This window comes from Conger conger, chromosome 14, assembly GCF_963514075.1.
Source record: "Conger conger chromosome 14, fConCon1.1, whole genome shotgun sequence".
NCBI lineage: Eukaryota > Metazoa > Chordata > Actinopteri > Anguilliformes > Congridae > Conger > Conger conger.
The window spans coordinates 45497828-45511854 of NC_083773.1; the positions used below are offsets into that span (position 1 = coordinate 45497828).

Sequence of the window (14027 nt, forward strand, 5' to 3'; positions counted from 1 at the left end):
TTTATTTAAATGCCATTTTTATTTCCAGACAAAGCAGACCTGGCTTTCACTATGAAATGAACATTTTATCTAAAAAAGAACAACACTCACCCAAAACATACATCATTTATAAAAACATGGGCTCTTGTTCCACACAAGCCTTATTCAATTTTACATTTGAAAATAAATGAAATAAAAGACCCAATAGGAGTGTCCAGTACAGAGCCAATCAGAGTTTGCCTTAGTACAGAGTGCTCCAGTGGAGAGCCAATGGGAGCCATCAGCCAGTGGGCCGGATTTACATGTCACAGTAAATACTGCACTCTGAGTCTTCTGTGGCCTACATGTACAATTGGACCCTAATCACATAAAACCCCTCCCACCGCAGTGTTGCCCTCCTGTGTGGCCTACATGTACAAGCAGACACACTTTCCAACAACAGAGTCAATATACTCACTTCAACTCCAAAACATGAGTGATAAACCTTCAGAGGTATACGCAATGTTTGAACATTCATAATACATCAGGATTATTAACCCTGGTCCTGAATTGCAGGAGATATTTAAATTTTTGTTCCATCTAAACCAGTAACTACATACCTGTAGTAACCATGACACCAAATAAATACAGGTGGCCATGCACTGGAGGTACCAATTATTTCACAATACATGCCATCCTATGGATACATTTCATTTCATAACAGACACAATTATACAATTAAGAGCACAGAATAAAAAGATAATTATAATCTCCACCACTCCCTAGCCAGGGTTGCATGATGTCCATCCTCAGTATAAATTTGCAAATATCAAACTAGCACCATTTATTACTCGATAGAGCGGACTATGGCGTCAACAACAAAATATATCTGAGAAAATGGATTGTATTATTCCTAGACTGATCATCTCAGTATTGCTTCAATATTCATATTTATTCATAACATACAGAACCTTCATTAATTCTGCATCCGTTTCCCACCAGCGGCTTATGGAGGAGTCATACAGCATCTTACAGTATGGCCTCTGAGTCATACAGTATCTTACAGTATGGCCTCTCAGTCATACAGCATCTTACAGTATGGCCTCTGAGTCATACAGTATCTTACAGTACGGCCTCTCAGTCATACAGTATCTTACAGTATGGCCTCTCAGTCATACAGTATCTTACAGTATGGCCTCTGAGTCATACAGTATCTTACAGTATGGCCTCTGAGTCATACAGTATCTTACAGTATGGCCTCTCAGTCATACAGTATCTTACAGTATGGCCTCTGAGTCATACAGTATCTTACAGTATGGCCTCTTAGTCATACAGTCGTGTTTCCTGGCCCAGGTCCTCGGGACCCACTGTGTATGCATTTTGTTCCAACATTAGTAACAAGCTCTGTATTGTAAAATGCTGCTAATTGTTATCAATTTTTTACATGTTTACAGAATATTGAAGGACCATTTACCCACTTCGTCACAATATGTCAGAAGCAGCTATGTGTGACTTAAAGAATCAATGTCCCATATTCACATCCCAGGAATATCAGTCGGTCAGACCAGTTTATGCTTTCACTTAGTGGTGTATATACAGTATGGTAAATAATTCCAACTGAAAGTTAGAAAACTGAGAGGTGAAATCAGTGGGGCGCTAGCTATTTGCTGAGTGCGTGGAAACCTGAAACCATCTACAGTGCCCTCCAAAGGATTGGAACAGCAAGGTCAATTCCTTTGTTTTTGCTCAACACTGGAGTTTGAGGTCAGGTGAACATGAGATGACAAATCCGAATTTCAGATTTTATTTCCTGGAGTTTTAATCTAGATTTGTTAAACAATTTAGAACATATCACCTTTTGTATCAGACCACCCAATTTTGTAGGTGAGGAAAAGTATTGGGGCATGCAACTGACAGGTGTTTCTTGATACCCAGAAGTGTCCTGTTCGATTGATTGGTTAAACAATAAATTGTTCTGAATGTCTACTCTTGGTTTTAGCCTTGGCTTTTGCCTGGGAAGACTGCATTTCTGTTAAAAAAGATAATGACCAGAGAGGGAGAAAAGCAAGCCATTTTGATGCTTAGAAAAGAGGGAGAATCAGAGGCATTGCTCAAGCGTTGGGTGATAAAGGTTGTACAGCTTGGAATGTCCTGAAAAATAAAGAAACCGTTGGCGTACTGAGCAACGGCCATCAAACAGGTCGACCAAGGAAAACAACAGCAGTTGATGAGAGCTGTTAAGAAAAACCCCAAAACATCTGTCACCCATCTGTCAGTGACATCACAATCTCCACAGGGCAGGGGTGAAGGTATCTCAATCAACCGTTTGAAGAAGATTTAGAGAGTAGCAATATAGAGGCTATACCACAAGATGCAAACCACTCATCAGTAGTAAGAATCAGTAGGCAAGGTGAGCTAAAAGTACAGACATGAGCCACAAAAGTTCTGGACCAAAGTTTTATGGACTGAAGAGGCCATGATTAATCTCTACTAAAGTGATGGAAAGGACAAAGTGAGGAGATAGAAGGGATCTGCTCATGATCCAAAACATACAAGCTCATCAGTGAAGCACGGTGGAGGAAGTGTCATGGCTTGGGCTTGCATGGCTGCTTCTGCTTTGGTTTTAGACTGGCCAAGTCAATCACCAGACCTTAACCCAATTCAGCATTTCACCTCCTGAAGAGGAGATTGAAGGCAAAAGCCCCTCAAAACAAACAACAACTGAAAGAGGCTGCAGTAAAAGCCTGGAAAAGGATCACAAAAGAAGAATGCAACACTTTGGGGATGTCACTGGGTCACAGGCTTGATACAGTTATTGCAAGCAAGGGATATGCTACCAAATATTAAGTGTTATTTACTTTCATTTACTTAAATATTCTGTTCCAAAACTTTTGCTCACCTAAAAATGGGGTGGTGCTATGTTCTAAGTAGTTTAACTCATGTAGGTGTAAATACCAGAAAATAAAAGCGGAAATTCTGAACATCCTAATGCACTTGTAAGGTTCTCTGTCCTTTATATTATTGCACCTCCTTAAGTCTTTGAGGGGTGAAGGGTGTCTGCAGGTTTAACTCCAGTCCTGGAGGGCCGCAGTGTCTGCAGGTTTAGCTCCAGTCCTGGAGGGCCGCAGTGTCTGCAGGTTTAACTCCAGTCCTGGAGGGCCGCAGTGTCTGCAGTTTTAACTCCAGTCCTGGAGGGCCGCAGTGTCTGCAGGTTTAACTCCAGTCCTGGAGGGCCGCAGTGTCTGCAGGTTTAGCTCCAGTCCTGGAGGGCCGCAGTGTCTGCAGGTTTAACTCCAGTCCTGGAGGGCCGCAGTGTCTGCAGGTTTAGCTCCAGTCCTGGAGGGCCGCAGTGTCTGCAGGTTTAACTCCAGTCCTGGAGGGCCACAGTGCCTGCAGGTTTAAGTCCAGTCCTGGAGGGCCGCAGTGTCTGCAGGTTTAGCTCCAGTCCTGGAGGGCCGCAGTGTCTGCAGGTTTAACTCCAGTCCTAGAGGGCCGCAGTGTCTGCAGGTTAAACTCCAGTCCTGGAGGGCCGCAGTGTCTGCAGGTTTAGCTCCAGTCCTGGAGGGCCGCAGTGTCTGCAGGTTTAGCTCCAGTCCTGGTGGGCCGCAGTGTCTGCAGCCTTTAGTGGGATAGTTCACTTTTTAAAATATATTTTTAAAATATATTATTTCGCTTTCAGTGTATGTTTTTAACTGGACTAGAAAAAGAAGAATATGTTATATACTTTTGAACTTTCTGACAACCTTTAAAATGACTGCTATAAAGAGCATTCTGGGGCTTGCAGTCCAAAACAAGGCATTGCACTTCATGGCAGCTCAAAAGTCCAGGGGCCGTACACATTAACATATTACTTGTATAGCACTTATTCAGAATAAAAAATATAAACATTTGCTCTGGCACTTCTTTCCTGCAGTCTCAGTTCAAATGGAAAGTAAGATTCATCTGTTGGAGTTGTTCGGAAGTGTATTTAGACTACAAATCCCATAATGCCCTATACCCACCCCAGTAAAGCTGGCAGGTTGTAAGAAACTTCTCTAAATATTTAAAATACCCTTCGAAACACACAAAATGTTCTGAGCCAACCAAAACCCAAAAAAATGAAATAACATCTAAAAACGTGAGAAAGTGATCTGCCTGTTTAAGGAGGGAGGTAAAGCATATTCACCTTAAAATCATGGCCCTCACAGCTCACCTCCACAAACACTCTCAAACAGAGGGCACGTCTGGAGGAGGGCAGTACAGGGCTCACTGCCGCCCCCTGCTGTTTAAACACTGTAAAGGCAGTGGGAATGGGAGGAGGGGGTCCTTCACTATTCTCTGACTGTAGTGGGCACCTGTGCCCAGAGTCCTGTGTTTTGGTAAGTGAGGAGCGGACAGGGTGGGGCAGCCGAAGCCAACAGCGCGATGTCACTTCCTCTTACCCAAGCGATGGCAAAGACAATGCGGACGTTGAGAGAGACAGGAAGTGAGGCGCAGAGAGAGAGAGGGAGAGGGAGAGGGAGAGAGGGAGAGGGAGAGAGAGGGAGAGGGAGGGAGAGAGGGAGGGAGCAGGGGGAGAGAGAGAGAGGGAGAGGGAGAGATCATTCACTTCCCACCAGCCATGATCTTCAGGTACTGCAAGGCGTTGTGGGCGGCGCTGGAGCGAGCTGCGTCCTGATTGGGTGCAAAGCCGTGGCAGACCGTGATTGGCTGAGTGGAGAGCTCCACTAAACACTGGCAAACCCCGCTGAGACTGCGCTCCTCTGCAGGGGAGGAAACAGAGCGTTACAATCAAACCCTGCTGACACTGCGCTCCTCTGCAGGGGAGGAAACAGAGCGTTACAATCAAACCCTGCTGACACTGCGCTCCTCTGCAGGGGAGGAAACAGAGCGTTACAATCAAACTCCCGCTCAGTGATTGAGCGATAAGGGAAGGAGGTGGGGTTCAGAGCAGACTGACAGGTGATTGGGTGCTGAGGAAAATGGGGTGGAGCTCAGAGGAGACTGACGGTTGATTGGGTGCTGAGGGAAGGGGGTGGGGCTCAGAGGAGACTGATGGGTGATTGGGTGCTGGGGGAAAGGGGCGGGGCTCAGAGGAGACTGATGGGTGATTGGGTGCTGGGGAAAGGGGCGGAGCTCAGAGGAGACTGACGGGTGATTGGGTGCTGGGGGAAAGGGGCGGAGCTCAGAGGAGACTGACAGGTGATTGGGTGCTGGGGGAAAGGGGCGGGGCTCAGAGGAGACTGACGGGTGATTGGGAGCTGAGGGAAAGGGGCGGAGCTCAGAGGAGACTGACGGGGGGATTGGGTGCTGAGGGAAAGGGGCGGAGCTCAGAGGAGACTGACAGGTGATTGGGAGCTGAGGGAAAGGGGCGGAGCTCAGAGGAGACTGACGGGTGATTGGGTGCTGAGGGAAAGGTGGGTGATTGGCTGCTGCTCACCCAGGTCCAGGTAGCTGACGTGGAAGCGCTGCTCCTCAGACAGCTCGCTCAGCAGGGAGCAGAAGTTGGAGCTGGGCAGGCCCAGCGGGTGGCTCCGCAGCTGCAGGATCTTCTCCCCCGCAGAGTTACGCAGGGAGTCCCAGGTGCAGCCCAAACCCTTACCCCCCTTACCGCCCTCCATCCTGCCCCCCATCTGCTGGAGAGGGGGGGAGAGAGCATCATCTTATTATAGGAACACAAAAAACGTATTACACCAGCAGCATGTAGCGTAGTGGTTAAGGTAAATGACTGGGACACGCAATGTCAGGTGTTCGAATCCCAGTGTAGCCTCAATAAGATTCACACAGCCGTTGGGCCCTTGTGCAAGGCCCTTAACCCTGCATTGCTTCAGGGGAGGATTGTCTCCTGCTTAGTCTAATCAACTGTACGTCGCTCTGGAGTGTCTGCCAAATGCCAATAATGTAATGTAATGTAAAAATGTAAAAGCATGTCTTTCAGATTGCCATTAACAGAGGGAGAGCCAGTGAGTATATTTGGGTATACTTCAATACACTGTACTTCTGTACACTGTATGTAGAGATCTGTGTTATGCCTTTTTGTGTTATGCCGTTTCTCCCTATCTCTCCCCTTACAGATGCTGATGTGTCTCACCTCCTGCTCTCCCACCGCCCTACTACCTGTGCCCTCGACCCCATCCCCTCAAACCTCCTTCAGGCAATCACACCTGACATCCTCCTGTTTGTCACCTCCCTTGTGAACTCCTCCCTGACTTCAGGATGTTTCCCCTCATCCTTCAAGAGGGCTTACATCACCCCACTCCCGAAGAAGTGCACTCTAGACCCCTTCACTATACAGAGCTACTGTGTGGTATCTCTCCTTCCTTTTCTATCCAAATCACTTGAGGGAGCTGCCTCTAACCAACTCTCTTCCTTCTTCAGAACAACCTGCTGGACCCCCACCAGTCCAGCTTCAGACCTGGCTACTCGACAGAGACCGCACTCCTCTCCATCAATAAACCCCTAAACCCCTTCAGGCTGACAAGCAGCCTCCCTTGTCCTGATCATTCTCGTTCTCTCTGCTGCCTTTGACATAGTCAACCACTCCATCCTCCCATCCTCCCTGGCAGCTACAGGGATCTGGCATAGACTGGATTAAGTCTTATCTCTGTGGCCAGTCCTCCTAGGTTACCTGGGCTGGTAACATATCAACCCCTTGTCCCCATCTACACTAGATCCCTTGGCCCTTATCTGTGCGCATGGCATGTCATACCACTGTTATGCTGATGATATCTCCACTTGCCTGAGAGACATCCAGAGCTGGATGGACAACCACTATCTACTAAAGCTCAACCCAGGTAAGACAGAGGTAATCTTCATCCCTGCTGTAACCTCTCCCTTCTCTGCTTTTCCATTTCACTCTGGGATACCACAGTGACCTCATCCCCCAGTGCAAGGAACCTCGGAGTGGTGATGGACAACAGGCTATAGGTGAGAGATGTTCTAAAATGCAGATGGGTGAGAGATGTTCAACAATTCTGACGAGTGAGGAAGTTCTAAGACGCCGATGGGTGAGAGATCTTCTAAGATGCTGATGGGTGAGGGATGTTCTAAGATGCTGATGGGTGAGAGATGTTCTAACATGCTGATGGGTGAGAGATGTTCTAAGATGCTGATGAGTGAGATATGTTCTAAGATGCTGATGGGTGAGGGATGTTCTAAGATGCTGATGAGTGAGATGTTCTAACATGCTGATGGGTGAGAGATGTTCTAAGATGCTGATGGGTGAGAGATGTTCTAAGATGCTGATGGGTGAGATATGTTCTAAGATGCTGATGAGTGAGAGATGTTCTAACATGCTGATGGGTGAGAGATGTTTTAAGATGCTGATGAGTGAGAGATGTTCTAAGATGCTGATGGGTGAGAGATGTTCTAAGATGCTGATGAGTGAGAGATGTTCTAAGATGCTGATGAGTGAGAGATGTTCTAAGATGCTGATGGGTGAGAGATGTTCTAAGATGCTGATGGGTGAGATATGTTCTAAGATGCTGATGGGTGAGAGATGTTCTAAGATGCTGATGGGTGAGATATGTTCTAAGATGCTGATGGGTGAGAGATGTTCTAAGATGCTGATGGGTGAGAGATGTTCTAAGATGCTGATGGGTGAGAGATGTTCTAAGATGCTGATGGGTGAGAGATGTTCTAAGATGCTGATGGGTGAGAGATGTTCCCACCATGTTGAAGGTGTCGTCCTCGGCTTCGGCCTCGTGACTACTGCGCAGGTCCACCGGGACGTCGTGGATTCGAGAGAGCATCTTTGCCGCGGCGTTCCGCTTGGCCAGCTTCTTAGACGTGCCGCTGCCTGCAACAAGAAGGTAACGTTTCAAGGTCACCAAAATGTACCATAAAACAGCACATATTAATTATTAATAATAATATTTCACCATGAGTCTCTGACAAATGAAGGGCACTCACCGATCTCCACAAAGCGCTCCACGCGGCAGGTCATGGTGAACTCCTTACGGTGTGCGGGGCCCGACTCCTGAGTGACGGTGTACTCTGGCAAACGCCACCCTTTCTGCACCACCAGCTCCTATCGGCGGAGAAGAGAGCGAGAAAGTCAGAAAGAGGGCTCCAACCACAGGGTCACAGGGGTCTTTTTGTTTTTACAATAAAATCAGGAACCAAGATGAGGTGAGTTAACTGTATTCAATTGCTTTAACCAATCAGTTCAGTGCCGAGTAGCTACAAAACCCAGCAGATCCTGTGGCTCTCCAAGCTGGCAGACCCCTGGAGTTAAGGAACTGCAGATGCATAGCAACCAAATGAAAGACATGAAATGGGGGGGAAATGGCTTGTCGGGAGGCTAAAAAAGGGACATGGACAATTCAATACGGGAGTAAGAGAGTCGGAGCAAAGGAAGAACGAAGAGAGAAAGGGGGGTTGTTCCCTTTTCACAGGGCTCACCTGCAGAGCCCCAACAGGGTTGCATTCTGCTTGCTGTGTGGAGCTGGACACCTTCGCCTCTGAATGAGAGCTGTGAACGACAGGAAGTACAGCTGAGTAACACACACACTCACACATACACACACTCACACACACACTCACACTCACACTCACACTCACACATGCACTCACACGCACATACACTCAGTCTCACACATAAACTCACATACGCACATACACTCAGTCACATACGCACATGCACTCACACTCACACATAAACTCACATATGCACACACTCAGTCACACACACACACACACACACACTCACATATGCACACACTCACACACACTCAGTCACACACACACTCCGTCACACACACACACTGTCACACACACACACACACACACATATACTCAGTCACACACACACACACACACACACACACACACTCACATACGCACACTCCGTCACACACACTCACACATACACACACACACTCACACACACACACACATACACTCAGACTCACACACTCACAGACACTCAGTCACGCACACACACACACACACTCACATACGCACATGCACTCACACTGTCACACACACTCACACACACACACTCCGTCACACACACACACACACTCACATACACTCACACATACACACACACTCACACACACTCACACATACACACACACTCAGTCACACACACTCACACACACTCACACATACGCACATACACTCAGTCACACACTCGCACATACACACACACACACACTCACATATGCACGCACTCACACACATACATATACACACACACTCACACATAAACTCACACACACACTCAGTCACACACACACACACACTCTCACATACACTCACATATGCACACTCACACACACTCACTCACACTCACTCACACACACACACACTCACACACACTCAGTCACTCACACACACATACACACACTCACATATGCACACACTCACACACACTCAGTCACACACACTCACACACACTCAGTCACACACACTCACATACACTAACAGGGAGTAAACCTGTAGTCACACCTTAGCAAGAGGTAAGCTGTAGACCAAGCAGCATTCTGATCCTGATGATTTTGCTACGGTTTGCCTTGAATGTTACGTTTATTATAAATGAGGCTCAAAGACTTGTATTTGAGGTCAGTGCCATTTTTTTAAATTAGTGTTATGCTGTACACAATCAATCCATAGTAGTAGGACAACCAACCTGACATTAAGTACAGCACAGACAAGTTTATAAAAACTTTTTGCACATCTTGCTTGCAGCCCTGGGTACCACAATCCTAATTCAGGAGAGCAGTTGATCACTCAATTACCAAAGGTGGTTTCATGAGCCTGAATTGACTGCTGATTTTAAGGTGAAAAATAATAACCTGTGGCTCCCCAGGACAAGGTTTGCCGACCCCCCTGATCTAAGGCTTCAGTCCAACAGTTTCCAAGATTATGGATTCAAAAATCGAAATACCACTGCATACACATAGACACACACTCACACATTCGCACACACACAGTGACGGACACTGACCTCGCCCCTTCAACGGGCACCTCCGCCCCAGCCACTCCTCCTCCGAGCTCCCCTCCTCCACCTGCTCCCCCCATCCCTCCCTTCATCATCTTGAGGGCCGCTTCGGCTGCTTTGTGCTTCGCCGCCTTCTTGCTGGGCCCCTGGCCGGTGCAGCTGATTTCGCCCACGGACACGCGGAAAGTAAAGTTGGGTTGGTGAGCCTGTCCTTCCGCCTTCAGCAGGTCGTACACCGGGGTCTTGCCTATCCGCGTTCCATACTCCTGCAGCAGACTGATGGGCGTTTTCCCAGGGTTCACGGCCAGCATTTGCTCAATACTACAACCCAAAGAGAAACGCTGCACGTCAGTCACTCCAGGGTTAGGGCTGAAGGGGATCACACAACACAATTGTTCACTGCATCGCTGACGTTACTGGTAGTTGACAGAAACGAAGCCACGGTAGCTAACGTTTGCTGAACGTAATAGGGCTAATTAATGCAGGCAGTCACAACTTGCTGATAACAATATTGGCAATATTAAATGGTCAGGTTAGTAAACTGATTTTCCAAATGTAAAAGTGAAGTGCAAGTATTTAGCTAACCTAACCAGCCAACAATGATCTAGTTAGCTAGTTGGTCAACGTTAAATTGCTAAAGTTGCCATGCTCTAGCTAAAGTTGTCTAAATAAACAACTTAGCTAAGCTAACGTTAGAAGAATGCAGCGTGAATAGCCATCTAGAACGCAGTATCTAGCCTAGCGCTGGTTAGCAGCTGAACATCGACGAATATGCAAGTTTCAGATTTTTGAGAATGGTAAATTCAAGCTAGCAAGTTTTGTGCAAGCATGAAGCTAACTACCTAGTTAGACAGCGGTGCGCTCGCTAGCCAGGTCGTAAGTCCGTCTATCTTAATCAGCCTAGCTACCTAACATTAGCCATCTGAAGTGACCCTACCTGGAACACCCAGAGTTTCTCTTGCAGCTGCCCGGCGTTTTCTCGTCGTTCATTCCCTATTTACGGAGCGAAACCCAAAGAGTTTCGGATTGCAGACACCCCCCCACAGCTCATAAAATCGCCTCTTGTTTTCATTAACGGCTCCCACGGTTGCGACGGTGGCAGCGACATGAAGAAACGGCGGCACTCTCGTCTAATTGTCCCCGCCACCAACGGACTCAAACCCTGCTGGAGGAGGACAGCACGTCGGGACCACGACACTGGCTGCCCGAAGTGGAAGGTGCTGTCGGTATCTGATCTAGGATCAGCTCATCCAACCTTACGTTCAGCCTCGAACCATTCTGCCCCAGCAGGCTGGGCTGACCCAGGGTCAGTGTTTTCAAATCATATCCATCGTAACCAACCCCGCTGCACTCGACCGTCCAACATCTTGCATTCCCATTGGCCATCTCTTGAAACGCTACGTTTTCATTGGTCTTCAATGTAATCTCAGTCAGTGCGCCTTTGAAATGTCTGAAGACGCCTATGACTGCAAACGAGGTCCAGTCACGCACGAAGATTGTCACTGAAGTAAATACATTTAAAGGTACAATAGGCAATTTCAGACTTCTAACCGTCAATAGAGCAATAGCAGCGACAAACACCTTCAATCCAGAACACTGTTTATCCCTCCCCGTTCTCTGTAAACGTGCTGATGTTGAAACGCCATTGGCTGTGCCAATTAGAACCAATTTTCAACCAATGAACTTGAACTATTGTAGTTATGTTTTGATAGTGTCGGGCCGTCAACTGTATATTTTGAAACCCGAATTTCAGGACGGTAAGCACAGGCAGAGGGTGTGTCAACATGTCAGTGAGCCTTTTTCAATGATAGGAAGGGATTTACAATAGTCTTGTCACAATGTTTTAACACAAAAAATCCTCCTTATTGTACCTTTAAGCATCAAACTACATCAGTTCACAGAAATTTTTTACAGATGACACCAAATAGATTGTTTCCCTGCTAAATAATGACTTCTGCAGTTCTTTGCACTTCCATATTTTTCCCCCCAGACAATGTCCTGCGCCTGGTTCTATGGAAGGTTCAGTCCAGTTCATTACTTTGTTGGGATCAAAGTAAACAATCAACTTTAATTTGAAGGGAACTATTTTGTAATCAAATAGAACAGTGTTTTTTTACTGCCACACAACCTAGGTGGTTGCTATTGCTTTTGGTGCAGTGTGATTGATTAAACACAGAAACAGAGCAGTGCAATACAAGTAGGCTATTACTCGAAGTAAATATTAGATACAGTACAGCATAAGGTCAAAAGATACAGGAGCTAGCTCTTTGGGGCAAAAAAGGATAGAGGTTCAAGATTATTGTTTTGTGTTTTTCCCTATCACGTCATCAACAGAAAATCAGTAGAATCTACTGAGCACTGATCAAAATAATAGTACAAAAAATACAAATAGAATGAATAAAACGAATGACCACATTGGCCATGAGGGGGCGACACACACTAACATTAACCATTCATGTTTTCTCCTTTTTTTTCTTCTACTTTTTAGTTTTGTTTCCAGTGTGCCTGTACTATTTTGAATCAGTCGAATTTTCCTTTTTATGAAAAGAACATAAATGCATTTTCTTTTCCCTGAAAATATTCCTTCATCTTACACCCTCCGTTGCTAGAGCATCATTTAGCCACTAGCCCAATAGGTATCTTGCTCCTCCAACCTGGCATAAATTATATTTAGATAAATTAGATATCCTCTCGGGATGAATCCGATTTGGTTGAATGCTGTTTTTTGGTAGAGGGGAGAATGGCAAAAACACTTGTAATTGTCTGGGGTCTGAATTACCACCCCATGCTCTTAGTGTAATATGACTGGGAAACAAGGCTGCAATAATTGAGAGATGGGCTTTTAAAGTTTTCCTATTGGATATTCCTAATTTAAACTTAATTGTTTCCACAGAACCGCTGGGATCCAAATGGGCTTTAGCCTACTTTTTAAACTCTCAGAAATAGTGACAGTAGAGGTACATTTTTGTTCTTCAAGGATAAAATGTCCCACATGTTCCCTGAAAGTGCAGTAATGTTCGGGTATGTTCCCTGAAAGTGCAGTAATGTTTGGGTATGTTCCCTGAAAGTGCAGGAATGTTTGGGTATATACCCTGTAAGTGCAATAATGTTTGGGTATATACCCTGTAAGTGCAGTAATGTTTGGGTATATACCCTGAAAGTGCAGTAATGTTCGGGTATATACCCTGAAAGTGCAGTAATGTTTGGGTATATACCCTGAAAGTGCAGTAATGTTTGGGTATGTACCCTGAAAGTGCAGTAATGTTCGGGTATGTACCCTGAAAGTGCAGTAATGTTTGGGTATATACCCTGAAAGTGCAGTAATGTTTGGGTATATACCCTGAAAGTGCAGCAATGTTCGGGTATATACCCTGAAAGTGCAGTAATGTTCGGGTATATACCCTGTAAGTGCAGTAATGTTTGGGTATGTACCCTGAAAGTGCAGTAATGTTCGGGTATATACCCTGAAAGTGCAGCAATGTTCGGGTATATACCCTGAAAGTGCAGTAATGTTTGGGTATAAATGATTTCTATATTTCTGGCCAGGGGTATAATTTCATGTACCTGCCTGCACCTCTTTAGGCACTTTTTTGGTTCCTTTATTTCTGAGTGTGTTGGTCAGAGTGTGTGCAGTCCGCTCATATACCTGTAGAGGGCAGCATATAGCTGCAGTTGCTTCAGCCATGTGGCTGGGGGCTCCCTGCATTGTGCTGAGATGCCGCTGTCTGTCCGCTGAGACTCAGTCCTCCGGGGCCACAGGGGTTTCTGGTTCTGCGTTTCTGCGTTTGCATGAAGGAATTTTATGCCAACGAGAAAAGAGAAACAACACTGGTCCGGTTAGTGCTGGCCCCCCCAGTACGAGCCTCAGTCTGGGGACCGACCTGGAGCGGGCTGGTGGTGACCCGCAGGGGAACGGGCTGGAGGTGACCCACAGGGGAGGGGGCTGGAGGGAGGTGACCCGCAGGGGAGGGGGCTGGAGGGAGGTGACCCGCAGGGGAGGGGGCTGGAGGTGATCCGCAGGGGAACGGGGTGGAGGGAGGTGACCCGCAGGGGGGCTGGAGGTGACCCGCAGGGGAGGGGGTGGAGGGAGGTGACCCGCAGGGGAGGGGGCTGGAGGTGACCCGCAGGGGAGGGGGCTGGAGGT

The 14027-nt window shown here is 46.8% G+C and overlaps 1 protein-coding gene across 1 annotated transcript; it reads right to left on the reverse strand.

Annotated features, from left to right (window-relative positions):
* On the reverse strand, positions 1-11172 carry tarbp2 (TAR (HIV) RNA binding protein 2). Its single transcript, XM_061220217.1, has 7 exons — positions 10821-11172; positions 9890-10204; positions 8341-8410; positions 7849-7966; positions 7608-7735; positions 5378-5573; positions 1-4700 (listed from the first exon to the last, which is right to left on the reverse strand). Exons 1-7 carry the CDS (start codon positions 10871-10873, stop codon positions 4543-4545), a joined length of 1038 nt encoding a protein of 345 aa, XP_061076201.1. The 5' UTR covers positions 10874-11172; the 3' UTR covers positions 1-4542.
* Between the last annotated feature and the right edge of the window lie 2855 nt (positions 11173-14027).